General features: G+C 46.0%; 1 protein-coding gene across 11 annotated transcripts in view; it reads right to left on the reverse strand.

Moving 5' to 3' along the window:
- The window catches only part of Rgs6 (regulator of G protein signaling 6), a 613,466-nt gene that overhangs the window by 12,931 nt on the left and 582,819 nt on the right, over positions 1 to 17,716 (reverse strand). For 9 of the 11 annotated variants that reach the window (XM_063241036.1, XM_063241035.1, XM_013155229.3 and 6 more), the window contains 2 exons: positions 15,631 to 15,720; positions 11,959 to 12,012 (listed from right to left, as the gene is read on the reverse strand). In XM_063241036.1, the coding sequence (XP_063097106.1) occupies positions 11,959 to 12,012; positions 15,631 to 15,720 (144 nt within the window). Of the gene's footprint in view, positions 1 to 11,958; positions 12,013 to 15,444; positions 15,477 to 15,630; positions 15,721 to 17,716 lie in introns of those variants that run through there. The other 2 variants (XM_063241041.1, XM_063241040.1) reach the window with 2 other exon arrangements.

The following is a 17,716-nucleotide window of genomic DNA, read 5'->3' on the forward strand; positions in this document are numbered from 1 at the left end:
TTACCTTAAAATACATGTATAAAAACAGACCTCTCCCCAGGAAAAAGCCACTCATGTCAGTGGAAATCAGCACATACCCCAGGGGTTAAGGTTTATCAAGAGATTTCAAAGCATCCCCTGCCACTTGCTTCCAACTCTTCCACAAACCTCGCAGTGTAATAAGTGGTTAAAAAATAGAAACCTCTGTTTATCTGGCAGATGGAACATCTGGACAAGGTGAGGTTGTAGTACTCAGGGAGGCTCCGGGCAGGTAGGCAACTGAGACGTGAGTGTGCTGGAAAGGGGGCTGTTATGCAGGGAGGTAGGTATCTCTGGTGGACTTAATTTCATACACTTATCATGGGTAGAACCATTCCAGCTCTGTGCCTGGAAGCATGAGGCATCTTAGAATCCTGCATTTCAGTAGAGGACAAATGCCAGGTCTTGGAAATACTGCAACAGTTTACCTGTGGCTCTTCCCACCTTCCAGGCTGACAAGCTCTATAGCTGCCTGGGATTCCTGGGAAGTGCTAAGGGAACATGAGAAGTTGAGCAAAGGGCAGAAGCTGGCTGCAAGGAACCATAGCTCCTCCATTCCCCGGGAAAGTAGAAAAACCAGCTCTCAACCATTAACCTTAGAATGGGATGGTAGTAAAAGCTACCATTACCTGAGTAGTAACCACGCTAGTCATTGTAATAAATGCAATTTATGTATGTATGTAATAAATGCAATTTGGATATAATGTCATGAGATATATTCTTATCCACCCTCAACTGCAAAAATAAATACAATACCTACCTTGAAGACTATTGTTAGAAATTAAGCTAAACAATATTACTTAATATTAAGTAATACAGATGGGTTTCAAGTAATATTGTAATGATGAAAATAATATGAAGAGCTATGCTCACTGAGCTCATCCACTGAAAAGAGGGTGTTGAGCACATATGTATTTTCCCCTTTGATCATTTATTTATATGACACTTTTTATTGGACAAGAAAACTGGGTTGCTCATGTCATCCAAGTTAATAGTACAGCTGGACTAGAATTAAAGTGTCTCAGGCCAAGCCCAGCATGACACAGTATGACACTATGAGCTTCCAAGAAGTGGCAGCTATGACCATCTCACCCTTGTTTAGTTCCAACATTTGCTCTGTGCAGTAGGCTTTGTTGTACCCATTGGGCATGTGAGAGACTTTCCCAGGGTCGTATTCTAATATCATGTGGACACATGGGCATCCTAAAGGGATTACCTGCATCTGATGTTGATTACTTCTCTGCATTTCCATGGGTACTAAAGGGATACTGGTCTCAGGGGGCAAAGCGAGCAGATCACCTTCAGACATAGGTGTGAATGCAGCTGGGAGAAATATTACAGCCAAATTTTTGACTTTTGACCTGGGGTGGTTGCTGTAGCTAGTTATAACTCAATTACTTTATCTTAAGTGACCCAAGTGGTGGGTAACCAGTTAACACCAGGTTAAGGAGCTATCTGGATGCCACCAATCATGGGGGCAATCAGGGAGCTCTCAAAAACATACTCCTGCTGAAGCAAGATGTACCTCGCTGAGCAGGTACCTCTGCATTTTCTGGGAGACTGAAGGGCAGGTTGGGGGCTCTGGTGGCCACCACCTAACCCACACTCCTTGGTGGTCCTATAGACCTAGGAATTATTTAAGCAAGCTATGATTGAGGGCTAGGAAATAGTGGGGTCTGAAGGCATATCATTACCATGGAGACCTCCATCGAGTATATGACCATTGGATCATGATCACCACAGATGCTAACACTCAAATTTGTTACATATTTAGAATTATGGATGCCCAAGATCACCCAGAACAGAATTTACCTATTACTTTTGCTGTAGATTACAAGGTTGGGTTAAGTTTTGTGTTAGATGCTTCATCTCCATTTCCTGAGTTAATCTGCTATGACATCAAAGTCAGGCTTTCTGTCCTTGGTTGACAGTTCCTCTCCTCCTAGTAGGTATGGGAGCACAGTGTACCATGCTGTGATGCAAGAAAGGCCAGGGGTGCAGGGTAGAATGATTCTTTAAGCCAGAGGATAAGTACAGGTACCTCCCCACCCCCAAGACACTGATATCCCCTTCTCCCCCATCCCTTAGATCCAGGCATCATCCTCACCTCACAGGGTTTTAAATTAGTGTCTGAGAGAACACAGTATCCATCAACTGTGACTGGGCTTTAAAACATGTCTTATTAAAACTTTGCTGACTTTACCAGGATCGCCATGTTTAATGAGAAGCCTCAATGAATTTGAAAGCAAAAGATGAAGAGAGGGAAAAAGCCATAAGCTGTAATCACCATAATTATACAATCCCACCATGAGTTGAAAGCAGCCCTGGTAAAGCCTGAGCGAGGAGGGAGTGTCATCTGCAATCGGGCTGGTTCTTAGGACAGCTGAAAAGAATGTGACATGAAAGCCCTTCCTTCCCTTGATGGGAGCTGGCTGAAGATGAATCTCTCAGGCAGGACCAGGAGGAGGGGAGAAAAGGGAGGGCAGCTCTTCTGGGGTCTGAGGCCTCCAGGCGCATGCTCTGCACCTGGCTGGCTTAGCGGATTCTGATGTCAGCTTGTTCACCTGGAATCAAGTGGTACTGGGTAAATGGCAAGCAGTTTTATCATCTTTTCTCCTATCAATAAAGCACCATTGGCAACTATGACAGGCCAGGGCCAGGATGCCCCAGGGATATGGCCACCCTTGGCTGTGTTCAGCCTTTCTGTGCCAATGGGTGCCAGTGTCCTCTGATCAATGACCTTTTTTCCAGGCATTGGGTAGAGAGAACAGAGTTGCCCAGGGCTCAGCTGCAGCAAATGACACAGAATGACACACACACAGAGGAGCAGGGAGAGGGGAAAGGGGGAGTGGGAGAGGGTGGAAAGGAGTGGTGGGGGAGAGGGAAGGCTAACACATGAAGGCAACCATTCCACTTTTGACAGTTTCTCCCATTTCCAGTGTGTCCTCTGGCTTTTGCCCCCTCAAGGCAGTCTAACTGGAATCGTTTTGATTCTTATCCTCCAATTTCAGCAAACCCGCTCCATACAATCCATTCCCCTTATCCACAAAGTGATTATAAACCATTGAATGAAATGCAGTAAGATACAATTAACAAATACTTAACGCAGCACAGAATTCCCGTGGGCAGAGAGTACGGAATCCAGTGCAGAAACTCTACATCCTGAACTATTCAGACCCTTCCATTCAGCTTCTAAAGGCCAAACCAAAGGGTACATTGTTCCTTGCAGTGACAGATTTCCTTGCTGCACAGTTGCTATTGTTAAAATAGCCTTCAGTAGAGTGACCCCCCCCATGCCTTCTTCTCTCTACGTGGTCTAGCTTTGCCCTCACGAGCAGCCCAGACGTGTCCGCTCACTGCAGAAGACAAACAGTCAGATCTAACGCTGTTGGCCTGGGGGCCAGACATCTTCACACCTATCTTTTCTGACACAGTGTCCACCTTTTCTCACTCCAGTTCTTCTCTTCTTGATTTTCTCTAGCTCACTAAAATCCTGGAGCAAGCCAAAGAAGTGGCGCACTCTTCTCTGTGACCATTTCCACTTTTGCTCTCATAACCTAATGTCGTTAAAAAAAAAAAAGTGGTTGCACCCTCTTGTGATGATATTAAATTTACAGTCAGCTACAATACCCAATTTATTTAACTTCACTTATAATGAAGACCATACATGCCATCTATAGTTGTGAAACTACATTATTTTTAAACACAAATTTGATTTGGTTAAACTTTATCTAGATGTTTTGGACCCATCATTGTCCCAGCTGACTTTTTATATGCTATTATCTACTAATGAGTAATATCTCCCAGATATAGATCTTGGAACACGGTCAGTGTGTTTATATCTTTATCCACATCATCAAAAAGGTATGCTGGCTAGGTCACGGCCATGGGTGTGGGTCCCTGTGGCCCACAATCAGCGACTGCATTTCTGGTTGACACAGATTGATTAATCCACCTTCTCCTAGCCATTAAGCACTGTGACAGTATTTGTTTCACCTATATATGGCAAACACAGAGAACGGTGAACATGGGCAGACAAACCCAGCGTAGGTGTAGGCATTCTATTCAATTTTACTGTGCTAATGATAGGGCATAAAAATATTTTCTGGGGCAGGGAATATAGTTACCAGGGCTACCCTCTTCTAGTAAATCAGGCAAAGAGAATTCCTGCCAAATTTCCATCTACAAGGCTCATTCCGATTTGGGACCATGGTGCTGTTGCTTAGACTAAAAGGACTTCACTATGATTAGGGAGTGTGGGGAAAGTGCTCCCATTTGAGCCCTGCTACTGCACAGGTGGCCACTTACACTTAACCCTGCCCAACCATCTCATCCATTGAGAAGTCAAAGCAAACCTCCAAGGACCTTCTCCTCTGGGGCATCTGGCAAATGTCACAGAACTAAAAATCCCCCTCCTTTCAGCTTTTCTTGGCTCCCTGCAGTGTTCCATTTAGCCATTCTATTTCAGAGCGACATCTTGCAGATTGTTTCTACATTTGTACACGTATCGCACCCTCTTTCCAGAATATTGTACTTTCTTAACTCCATTTGAGCCAGGAGACTCACTAGCCGCTTTATAAAGGGACACATTCTGAGCTGTTTGTGCCAGGCATTCATTTTGGGGGAATTCCATACGGGTCTCACTTCTTCGTTTTCCAGTCCTTTGACCAAGTTCTCTTTCAACTTTCCAGTTGGGACAACAAGCAGAGTGGTTCTTTTCTTCCTCCTCTGACACTAGCAGTGCTGTCTCCTTGCTGGGGCCTGATGCTGTGAAGCCTGGCAGATGCCTGGATGTGTAACCCTTTCAAGTGTTCTTGCTCCTCTGGCAGGATGGAGGCAAATTTGTCCTCTGCAGAGGTGGTATCCTGTCTCCTGAGTGGCCTACTCTGCACATGGTGCTGGAGATCACCTTCACCCTATCTTTTCTCACCGGACAGATGGGGACCCCACTCCTTTCTCTTGTGACTATATGGGGACAGGTGCCAGAGTCTGACTGCACAAGTGACAAGAAGCAGCTTGCAATTCCATAACCCCATCAACCATTTTGGTAGTGACAGCTCCTTCTAGAAGGATGTCTTGGCTGCGTGGGGGTGGGGAGGAGGCTGCAAGATGGCAAAGGGCTGCAGGTCACCTCCCAAAATAGATCCCCGCCTGGCACATACTCACACAGTTTGCCCCCAGCCTGCCTCGCAGGGAGACTGGCAGGGTGTGCAGTTTGGATCTGAATCACTGGCTGTAAACACACAGCTGTGCCTTTTTGCCTCAGAGGAGCTTGATTTTCACTTGACTGCTTGACACATTGGGGTCTGGGGAGGGTTAGGGAGGGCTGGCAGGGAAGGTTGCATCGGCGTGGGGTTCCCTCTGCAGGGGTGCTCTGTGAGCGGGGAAAGCAGTTTTGGTTGCTTTCTGTTGACAGGTTGAACACCAGCTAAAACATCTGGAGGTTTCTCCTTCCAAGAGAAATGACAAGGTTTCCAAAATGACAACCAAACTCTGACCTTTTGGATAAATAAGAACCCTAACCCCTCCCATGCCCTGCCATAAAGGACTGCTTTCTCATGGAACCTGCTCCGCATTCTACCAGCCATGCTGATTCTGGTATTTTAGATTTTGTGTATGAAAAATAGACTTTTATGTTTTAATTTCCCAGCTACAAAATCATAATAGTAAATATGATTTTTCCAAACTTTACACAGAGTCAGTCTTGAGAGAGAAGGATAGGGACCAGAAGGGACCAGGCCTATCCCTGAGCATGACCAGGACAGCACTGCCTTATATAACCTCTTCTCCCTCTCTAAGAGAGGACAGGGACAAGCTGACCCAGCATCCCTGAAGAAGTGGACAGTGAGATATCAGGTAAGCAGCAGTGATGCCAAGACCCTCCCCCAGCCCATTCATGTTTCACTCTCTCCCATGCCCCTGGGGCTCCCAAGACCCCACAATGTGTAGGGACCTATGACAGTAGTGATAATGGGGGTCCTCTTTCTGCCCAGCTGACCTTGATAATCCCTCTCCTGACACAGAGTTTTACATCCCAACCAGAAGGGCAAGGACTGCAGAACTGACCAGGCTGAGAGGGCGGTGTCACTCACCCTGTTCTTAGTGACTCCTCTCCGCCCTCCACCTGCTCACAAAAGAGCCCAGGACAACTGAGTGGGTCCTTTCCTGTGGGGAGGGAACCGAGGCCCGCCGTTCTCCTGCCAGTGTTTGTCTAGGTCTGTGAATGCTCCCCGCTCCACTCCACTCATAGTTCACCTCCCAGCCTGGCAGGCCAGCAGACACTTGTGAATCACGTAGCTAATGGGGCAGGAAGGGAGCTCTTCTCTAATTCTGAGGAATGGTTCCTACACCTCAAAAGTCCCAGGGTAGAAAGAAGCACATAACCACAAAATCACTTCCAGCTAGAAGGGATGATAAAGATGATCTAGTCCAAGTCATTATGCAGAGGAAAAAGTAGGTCTCAGAGAGAGCTAGTGATTTGCCTGAGGTCGCACAGCTGAGGCTGGAAGCAGAAACCTCTACATGGCAGCTGTGAGACAGTTCAGAGTCCCAGGGGACATCCTTCCTGCTCAAGAGAGGCAGAGTGTCATGCTTTACTTCCAAAATATTACTGTGGAAGGGCACCTTTACTTCTAACCAGGGCCCAGAGGTTCACTATAGCTAGATAAATGGGACAGGCTGGCATTAGAAGTCCCAAAGGGACTGTTTGCCATAAAAACCAACCCTGTGTAAAAATATTTAGCCAACTATGCCTTGCTGGAGAGTTGAAAAGACTTTTTCAATGGAGCTTAAAGCCCTATGGGATGCTGCTGAGCCCACAGTATGTGAAGGGTTTGCTGGCTGTTCCCCACGAAATGCTGGAGAGGAAGGTGGCAGGGACAACTCCCAGGGAAGGAACTGCTACTTCCCTCTTGATTGCCCTGGTTGCATGCCCTCTCTCTTCCACCCAGCAGCCTCAGCCTTCTATTTCTGGTGAGCATAGGACTAGAGCTAGGGGTTTTTTCCTGCAGAGCTGCACTGATGGGGTTGGGGGTTGGGAGGGTGTTGACCTGCTCAGTAGCTTTGGCTAGGAGGGCGAGGGAGAGAGGAGAGAGTGACAGCTGGCTCCCAGAGCCTCCTGTCTCCATCTGACTTTCCTGATGCATTCCTTGGCAGGCAGGACAGAAAAGCCTGTGGCAGAGATGTTGCTGGTCACATGCTGAGGCTCCCTCAGCTCTGGCCCTTCCTGCTGTCGGCAAAGTGGGTCCCAGCGCTTGCTCAGGTGGAACCAAACCTGTTCCCCATCTTCAGGGCCCAACGCTAGAGCCAACAAAGCTCTCAAGGGTGAGTATCCAGGTAGGTGTCCAGGAACCTGCTGCCATTGTCATCTGAGGCCCTATCTCTCCTGATTTACTCTCTGGTACTGGAGAACAGGGGGTAGGGGACTTTAGCTTCTCCCAAATGAGGGATCTTACCAGATGGCTTCAGCTATCATCCACAAAGTGAAAATCACATTGTTGTCATTGTGGTTGGCTAAAGCCCTTGTGCTTCCTCTCACTCGCTCTTGAGTCAGGCCATGGTCGCCCCTGGGAATTCTGAAGGAATGAGCCCATCTAAAAGACATCAGGAGCGGTGAGCCTTTCAGATCTAGCCACCCTGTGCCCCCATTGTCACCTGTCTACTACAAAACCAGGAAGATAGCAGAGACTGGCGGGCTGGTTGGGACTGAGCAGCAGGAAGTCCCTTCCTCTCTCTGGTTAATGATGCCCAGGGCATCCCACCAAAGAGTCCAAAGATGAGATGGAAAGTGACGCAAGGCAAACCATAATAACTAGCCAGGTGTTTCCTGCTGTGGCTTTCATATTTTACAGCCACTGTCTGTGAAAGGAAGCTCTCTAGTAAGCAAGATTAAGGCGAGAATGGCCCTTGCTCATGATGGGATCCAGCTTGACCTGACTACAGCCATCCTGGTGGCACCCACTATCTTGCATGCCATATGACCCTGGCACACATTCCAAACCTGACAGGATAAACAAAGTTGTTAAAACAGTCAGTGAAGCATTTCATGCTGCCCACTGATGCTCAGACTGCTTCTTAACTGACATTTGACATATTAATAGTTTCTTGAGAAAGACCAGGTATATTCTGGTTAGCCATGGGCCATCTTTGTGTAGCTTAGCAATTAACCCATTCCTCCTGCTTTGGGGTGCAGGGATCTTCCCATCTTGCTGCCATTCAATGTCACAAGCCCTTAATGAATTGCACTTGGTGCAATCCTAGATCTGTCCAGTGTTTCTTCAGTCTCTTGGTGCTCTCTAACTTTGGTGACTGGTTCTTATACATCTGACTTTTCCGAAACAGATTCATTTGGCCACAGACCCCATCTGGGGTCCTTTAACACACTTCCTTGTGTTACAATACTTTGTGAAACTAGGGCTTCTCAGAAAAGGAAAATTGTACAGTGGAGTGGGTTATTTCTGCACACAGGCAGCTGAGAGCCAAGGTGGGGCTGAAATCCCACCTGTGTTTTGCTTGGCCAGCTGGGGATCAAGGAGTCTGGACTCCCCAGAGGAAGTCTTGTCTGCTGTTTTGAATAAAAGTTCAGTATACACTGGTTGCAACTTGACATGAACTTTCAGCTGTACATGGTTCTGACCCTGGGCTTTCCCCATCAAATAAGCAGGGCTTTAGGCAAGCTGGATGATTCCGGTCTTCCAAATGATACGTGACTAGTACAGATCACCAGACATTTACTTGGCATGTTCAAGTCCTAGGTGGCCTAAAATGATCCTTCCACTGGAAACACTGACTCTACTAGAGAAGGCCAGACCACTCCTGAACTCAAGGTAGCATGGCCCTGGAAGTTTCCATGAAGCACTTAAATTGCTCCTTAGGATTGATCTCATGTAACACAGACACCCATGGATTTAACTAGACAATCCTTCCATGTCAGGACACACCTTGAGACTTGAAAGGAAAAATTGGCTCTCTCCATATTTTTCTCTTTGGCCAAGAAAGAAGAGGGCACTGATGTTTTGCAGGAGGAATTCAGGATTCAGATTCAGTTTGGCCAAGACACTGACTGAACTATTCAGCCCTTTGAATCAACATGCTCTGCTGTTGGTTAATCCTAAATGACAGTTGGCCCATGTCCTAGATCCATAAGCAGCCTGCCTTCACGCTTCCATTTTTCCATTATTAGCTCTGTGATTTGGGTACTGTTCTTACTTGTCTCTCCCAATGACTTGGGAATGCTATTAAACTGGACGTTAGCCACCTCTTCCCCAATGATATAGATACAGGGGACCGAACCCTGAGCCTTTACACTGAGCTGCAAACCCAGCCCTTTAAACATTGTTAAAAACATTGTGAGATAGAATCTTGCTAAATTGACAAGTTGTTCAACTGAGCTTGAATCCACAAACTTCCTGCTTCAGCCTCTTGGAGTGCTGGGATTATAGGCATGTGCCACTGTGCCTGGCTGACTTTTGTTTAGTTTGACAGTTTGCAGTATGTGGTAGGCGAAATATTTGTGTAAATCTTTTAGAAAATTAAACACGATATATCTACATATTGGACAGTAAATATCAAATGGCAAAGCATATTGGTTGTTTGGTTATATTTGAATAGAACACTGGTATGTTAGGACCAAATTCTTGGGTTCTAGTCTTGGATAGTCTGAGAGCTGACAGTGTCCTATACCCATCGGCCATGTCCCCAAACTTAGCCACACCCACAGGTTATAATGCTACTCCAAGAGTCCAAAGACATGCATGGACCTAAAAGGTTTGAAAGTACTACCTATTACAGTCTCCTGTTCATAAAAAAGCAGCAGGGAATTTAGCAATGTAATTTTTAAAGTTTGGGTCTTCTATCATATAAATGCCCAAAGTCTCAGGAGCTTGGAATATTTTTCTCCTTCAGCCCACTCTGACAGCATCCCCATGAATTCTCCCTTGTGTGCACTTGAGACACTTGGAGGCGGGCTGGTGCTTTCTTGCTCTGTTTTGTTAATAGACCTTGAAGAACTACTGAGCCAACACCACTTCTGGGATGAAGGGACATCAATAAATGCTCATCACAGAACTTCATCTTTCTTGCCTTTCCCAATATCCACTTCTCATAACAAAAGCCTGAAGATGTTTGTGAATCTGATCCCAGTACCAAATTTCCTCTTTCACACTCTTGCCCTGTAGAGTAATGAAAGGAGCCTGAACAGGGGTGTCAGAATTCTGCTTTCCTATTCAGGAAAGCTGTGCTTCTCTCTCCAGGTTTTATCTGGGGAGCCAAGCTGCTCTCACAATACACTCTTAGCTTGTCTAAGTCCCTAAATATCTTCCACCTTCAATAGAAACAGAGGTACTCTACCGCTCTTTGTGAAGCCATCATGGGGCGCAAGAAATTCCATTGTTCTGCCTCTGACAATCTGTGACACCTTCTCATCATGGAACTCCACATGGCCTTGGTAAACCAGCCATGTGACAAAAACCCAGCAGACTTTGTTTTTTGGATTTTCTCATTTCTCATGAGGAAAGACCACAGAGAGAGGAGACCCAAGAAGAGAAGGGATGAACACTTACGTTTTAATTGCCATCTAGTAGAGCTCTTGTGATGTCTACAGCTAGTGAATTTTAAGTAATGTTTAAATGTAGTTAAAATACATCGAACCACGATAGCCAAATGAATAGGTTGCTTTCTACCAAAGTTTCCCAGAATTATGTTAAAAGGATGAATACGGATAATAATCACACAGTAGGCGTATTTTACCAAGAAGTTCCTCTGCAAGAGAGGTGGGAAAATGGGGCAAATTGCTACTCTTTGGGAGAAGAAATATGGCCACTTCCATGAACAAGAGCCCTGTTCTCTGCTGCCATCTTGGTTTCCTCTGGTTGAATGTTAACAATGCAGAAAGGGCCTATGAACTCAGTGGCTTGGTTTTTATTTATTTATTTGCTGTGTGTGTGTATGTGTGTGTGTGCGTGTGTGTATTTGTGTGTGAATGAGTCAGGTAGAGTATTTCCTGTGTACCAAGACCTATGCTCAAATTTCAGAGAAACCAACTGGAGACAGGAGATAAGTCTAGACTGTTCTACCCCCCACCATAGTATAGAATCTCCACTGTGCATATCAGGGAAGATGCTGTGTTACCTGCTGTCACCTTTTCCCATGGGCTCTCTCCTGTGCCATTCCAGTCCCTTCCTTTCCATGCTAGTGTGCCTGGGAGGGAGGCTGATCCCTCATAAGGGCAGTGAACATATAGCTTGTGTCTACTCATTGTCAGAATCAGAGACTGCAGAGCCTAATGAGACTTTGCCCCTGGGAGTACGGGGACAGTGACAGGACTTGGTTACTGACCTCCCAGTTGCAGTAGACAAAAGGAGCTGATAGGGGTTGTGAGGGAGGTAGGAACTCATGCAGATGCTGCTAACACACCAGCAAGACCACATCGCCAGAACCCATGCAGCGCAGCCACTTTCTGCACACAGCCAAAGCCACCCACATAGCAACACCAGCTTGCGCCCTGCACCAGTGTGACCGTCAGAGTTCACAGAGGAAATCTGGCCTTTTTTTTTTTTTTAAATGAGATGAGCTATGGCTCTGAGCCAATTTGTCTCATGGTACATTGGTTGCACTTCTCCTGTAGAAGATGCACAAACCGCACAGCCCCGTGAGCAGTGGGGTCCTTCACCTCAGAGCCCCGAACAGGGAGCACAGGCCCAGGCCTGAGGCTGGGCGGTCCACTGTGCACCTTCTGCAAAGGGAGCCACTTGCTCTTTTGCAAATCCATCCCTAGAAGAGAAGCTGCAGACGCTCACAAAAGAAAAGGGGTGAGTCGAGGAGGAAAGCACTGGAATCCCTCCCAGCCCCGAAAAGACAGTAACCAAAAAAGGACAAAAAAAGTTGAAAAACCAAAACTAGAACCAAAAGAAACATTGAGGGAAGAAAATCAACTGAACTTACCACACTGCGAGTGAACTTTTCTAAGGAAGTTCTACGACCTTGCTCACTTTCTGGCTTTAAGGGGAAAAAAAGGTAGGAAGAAAAATACAGAAAAAAAAAGTCTTCAGCTTACACGTGGTTTCCAAACAGCAGCAGCCACAGCTAAAGAACAAAATGCAGAAGCCAAATGCGGCAAAAAATGGGAAAACAGAAGCAGCCAGAGCTGTTTGCAGTCAATGGGAGAGACAGAACAGAAGCCCAGAGCAACGGCGCTGCCTCCTTGGAGCAGTGGGAGAGAGGAGTTTGCTTCTTGAGGGGCTACAAATGGTGTGTGGGGCTTCATGGGAGACTGCAGTCACTAGTTTCCAGCTGTTCGCTCTCACCTGACTGTACTTCTGGGCAGGAACCCTGGATGAGTGCTGCCAGGATGCTCCAGGCAGCCATATGGGGCTTAGGGCTGTGGGGGATGAGGTTCAAGGGAACCACACCCTCCAACCAAGTGAAGTCATGAATTCATCCTCAGGTCTGGGTCAGGATCTTTTTCTCTCTTGAGATTTTCTTGCCCAGAGAAAAGTTAGTCACCTTAGTGACTCCTAAACATCCTTGTTCCATGTCCTGAGGGTTTACTCATATCCTTGGCAATGACAGAGGGTCAGAAGCCTCTGAAGACAACAGCTTGGGCAGTGTTCTGGACAGAAAATGCCCTCTCGGTCCCCAGGCAGGTGACTCTTCCAAGGTATACTCACTATGTGCTCCAGGAGGCTCAGAAACCTCCGTGGGGAATCCTTAGCTGAGGTTCCCAGGACAGGGGTAAGTGAAGGCAAAGCCCTGGAACATTCTCCTAAGCCCAGCTACTCTCTACTAACGGGGAAGGTGATGCATGAGATGTGCCTAACCCTCTCCCTTAGTTTCCTACCTGGGAAGTGTAGAATTCCATCTCAAATTCCTGCCCATTTATGCTAGGGCCCTGCTCCAGGGTCCTGAGCCCAAGGTTAGGAGTATGCATACTTGCACAGACACACACGTACACCCAGAGGATAACTGGAGCTGAGGACTGGAGAATCAGTCTGGCGTCTATAGGTCTACAGGATGTGCTGGAAGCAGAGGGCCAGGCCAAAGGCAGCCACCTGCTGTAGTGGATAAACTTGGAGGACTTCCTTGGCAGCCATGACCCCGCCTGCTCAGACAGACATGAGATTGCAGGAGGAAAACAACACAAATGACATACCACCAACGAGCAGGACTTGGATTTTTCCTCATAAAAGGAATTGAAGGATGTTTGCTTGGTCCTGGGAACATATCAAGATTCCATTCCAGGGATGGCAGGATTCAATTTTAAACCCATGGGCAATCAGGGTGGCATAGAGTTAGTTCAAGTCAGGCCAGTCCAAGATCCAGTATTCGGTGCCTATCATTCTTATTACCTGGCCACCAAGTTGCTACTCATATAGGGCTGACATTGACCTGACTTACTTGGTTCCTCTGTCTTAAACAGGTCCCAGAGTTACCCTGGAGTCTTATCATCATTGGCACTTAATTTTTCTGGAGTAGCTCTCAAAACCAGCTCACCTATCCTATGAAAATTTGGTTTTTCAGAGCAACTATGGTTTCCTCTAAAAATATCAGAAAAGGATAAGAATAAAAGAAAAAGAATGAAAAGGTTATACCTTTAGAGACCATCAGGGGCTGCTCTCAGCAGAAACCTGGAGCCAATTCACACTCTCAGTTGGAGGTTGTGGATCTCCCTTGCCTTTTATGACCTGGATGTTACTATCAAATGGCAGGTCCACCCTTGAAACCAGAAGATGCTCTAGGCCTACCTGAAGATGCTGAGTTACAAATCTCATCTGCACCTGGAGCTCTCAGAAAGAAATAGAAGCAAAAGTACATTTTGTCACTGTTTGGGGAAACAATCCTTCAATGTTGAAAGGATACTGGCATCTGCAAGGGCTTTTTGCCTCAAGAATATCCCTTAATTTAAGGACTGGGAGGAAAATCGTGATGAACTTCATTTGTCACAGTTCCCAGGAAGGCCATTGGTTCCTCCCTCACAACTGACCTCCCCTGAGTTTTCCTTTTGTAGGGATGAGCTGTGGGCTCAAGCCACTCAGCCTATGTCCTGGGTAGGGGAGCATCTTCTGTGAGTGTTCACACCTACAGGGAGATCTCAGACTTCTCCTCCTTCCAGATACACAGGCAAATCCCAGATTGATTCCAACTACCTGACAATGTCTCCAAACTGTGATTATTTCAGGTGACTTGAATCTTAACAAAAAAGGAAAACTTACTTTGAACTTCTCTCTAGATCTGGACTAGAGTTCCATAACTTTGCTTTTTCCTCCAGTTTTCAAAAAAAGGGGCATCAGAATAATTTGTGGGGTGGGGTGTTTCAGTCCTCCTCTATCAAGACCTGGATTTACTGCCATCATCCAGGAAGGGAGTTTGCAAGAAGTCAGGCATCACGTTTTCCATCCAAGAGCTACCCCTGAAGGAGGGATGTAGGAACCAGTGGTGCTGGAGTTATGACAGTCTGGATATTCCTCAAGTCCTTTTTCCCTTCTGACTAGTAAGGCTCTTCTGGATGTAACCTAAGGCACAGGCAGGACACAGATGCTCTCCTAGACTCTGGCAGGAGTGGACCAGCTGTGTACACAGACACACGAGATGACCTCCTGGCACATGAGGTCAACAGAAGACAGAGCAGACCAGGTGACTGAGAGGTGGCCCTACAGAGAGCCTGTGGATGGACAACCACATACTTGGGCCTGGAGTTGGGAAGCCAACAGGGAAAAGCAAAGGGATACACGTGTTCCTAAGTGGCATGGCCTGGAAATTATAGAATTTGTGCAACTTGAGCCTCCTGTAACCTACACAGGCCTTGGATGAGAGGTGGAGAGTATGGAGGGTGGGCTGGCATTCTAGGCATGAGCGCTGTCTCCTGGCTCCTTTTCCAGCCCCATCCCTCTCCCTCCTTTTCTTCCCTCTGTTCTGAAACCCAGCAGAGTCTTTCCTGCTTTGGTTGTCTGCATCACCTACATGCTGGAGGTCCCTAGGAAACCAGACCCATGCTCAAAGAGCCACAGGGGCTGTGACTCCATTCTAACTGGAGGAGGAGGAAGGAGCTGAGGTGGGTTCTTCTTGGCTGAAAAAATTAAAAAAAAAAAAAAAAAAGGGAAACACTGCGGGCAGGTGAGGCTGAGGAAGGATGTGTCAAAGAGGGACCAATCCTGGGAGGTGACTCCAGATACCAGATGTCTCCCCTGGAACGGATAAGGTTTTTCTGTCCAGGGAAGGGGCTGCCCCAACCTTTGCTCATAGTTATCTCTAAACAGCACAGGGAAAAGAAATCTAAGGGAAGAAAGTTGGATTTTGCAGTAAAGGATTTACAGGGGTCACTGCCAGCCCAGAACTTCTGTGCTGAACAAATGTGGACAAAGTGTTTGCTCATATGCTCTTCCCAAGGGGCAAAGCATGCAGAGAGAGACAATGGGGACATAGACCTGGACCTTGGGGGAGGGCTGGGCTGGCGATAATCCTCACTGTTTTCCATTGGAAGGGAACGGAGAGAGAAAGGAAAGGAGAAAAGAGAAAATAAATAAAACCCAAGGGATGATATTCTCATATCACACCAGCAGCAAGCAGCAGGCAAGGGTGGAAAGTGCTGAGAGGCAAGCCTGCCTTGCCCAAAGATACCTTCTTCTTGGCCAGCAGCAGGTCCTGGTAAGCATTGGACCGGAGGAAGCGGGCATAGCTGTCACTTTTCATCAGCTTGTAGATGTGCTCCTGGGGAAGAAAGGACACACACAAAAAAAGAAATGTCAACCAAAGCTACAGGAAACACAATACAATTGTCACTTTGGGGAGGAAACAAACCAAGTAGGTTTGTATAAACCTAGAAAACTTGCAAAATGTCTTACCTCTCTTATATACACAAACCTAGGTGTTCATCAACTGATGAACAGATATGGAAAGTGTCATCTATCTGTCTGTCAGTCTGTCTGTCTCAGCCTTTGAAAAGAAGGGAATCTTGTTATTAACCAAAACAAGAATGAACCTACGGTATAATGTGTTGAGTGAAATAAGCCACAGAAAGATGAACATGATTATGATTTCATCTATATGTGGAATCTAAAACAATAAACACTTCCCCAAATTGTATTTTCTCTCTTAGAGTAAAAGACCCTTGAAGATCATGTCCCAAAGGATTTTTAATTGGATGTGGGCATCACATTGGAGTGGGAAATGATTAAAAGCATAGGTACAGCAATAATATGAAACAAATTATTGTCATGCTCAATAACTTGCAAGAATCTCAAGGGAATTATGATGAGTGAAAAAGCCAATCCCCAGGTTACAGATCCTATGATTTCATTTATATATCATTCTTGACAAAGTATAGAAATAGCAGATTAGTTGTTACCAGAGGTTAAAGATGGGGGAGGTGAGGAGAAGAAGGGGTGGTTATAAAAGGAAACAGGAAGGATCTATGTGGTGATGGATGGTTTTATATCTTGACACATCTTACACATACAAAGTTGAAAAGAACTAAATACATACTAACTATACACCTAAATGAGCACAAGTAAATCTGGGAAGTCTAACACCAGTGGGTTATAGTTACGTAAATGTCAGAAGCTGTGATATCATCCTATAGTTTGTAAGATGTTGCCATTGGTGGGAATACTTCTCTGTATTATTTCTTATAACTGGACGTGAGTCTATAAGTACCTACAAACAAAAAGTAGAATTTGAAAAACTACTCCCTGGGGATCATTGCCATTGTATCAGCTTGTATATGTTAGAACCACTATCTTGTCCTGGAAGCGAGCTGTTAGCAACCAGGTCATGAGGCATATGGGCAAAAATGCCAGGCCTGAGGGTAACATTCAGGATGAGCAGATAGCTGGCATGGTGCTGCCTCTTCTGCTGGGCTCCCAGATGTACCTATATTCTGGCCTTGGCAATGAATACCCCTGACTTCCAGTTAAATTCCACAGGTGCATGTCCTCTTCCTAACAGATCTATCCTCTTCCGGGGAAGGAAAATCTTGGTTTGTTGTCAGTGAAAATAGGATTATTTATTTACTGAAATGGAATTCAGTTCAGCCACATAGGTAAACTTGACTGTCCCAAGAGAGGACCTGTTAGGAGGAAGGGAGAGATTTTCAGTCAGTGCCTGGCCTCACAAAGAAAGCATCTTTTCCCATGGCACCCTCTGGTCATGCCCTGAAACTGGGCAGAGGTTCCAGCACTCAAGGGAAATGGAGAGCTGGTCGATAAGCGGAGTGACCAGCTAAGCAGTATGCTTCTTGAGGACCTTTGCTATTCTTCCCAGAGAAGGGTATGGAAAAAGGCAGAGATCTTCCATCAGCTGGGGGGTACAATCTGGAGATGCTTGGTCATAAGAGGCTGCTGCAGCATCGGACAGGACTTGCCAAGCCTCTTTCTATTCCCAGCACAGAAGAGAGTGAAACCCAATGGCCAAGATGTAAAACCAACCTAGACATTCATTAGCTGATGAACAGACAGAAAATGTGGCATCTATCTATCTATTTATCTGTTTATCATCTATCTATCTATCCATCTGTATCTATCTATCATATTTAGCTAGCTAGCTAGCTAGCTATTATTCAGCCTTTGAAAACAAGGGAATCTTATCATTAACCCAAAAAAGGTATGAATCTATGATATAATATATTAAGTGAAACAAGCCAGCCACAGAAAGAGAAACATAACATACTTTCACTTATATGTGGAATCTGAAATGATAAAACTCATGG

This window comes from Cavia porcellus, unplaced genomic scaffold (genome assembly GCF_034190915.1).
Source record: "Cavia porcellus strain 051 isolate PalLab524CR breed Dunkin Hartley unplaced genomic scaffold, mCavPor4.1 scaffold_31, whole genome shotgun sequence".
Taxonomy (NCBI): Eukaryota; Metazoa; Chordata; class Mammalia; order Rodentia; family Caviidae; genus Cavia; species Cavia porcellus.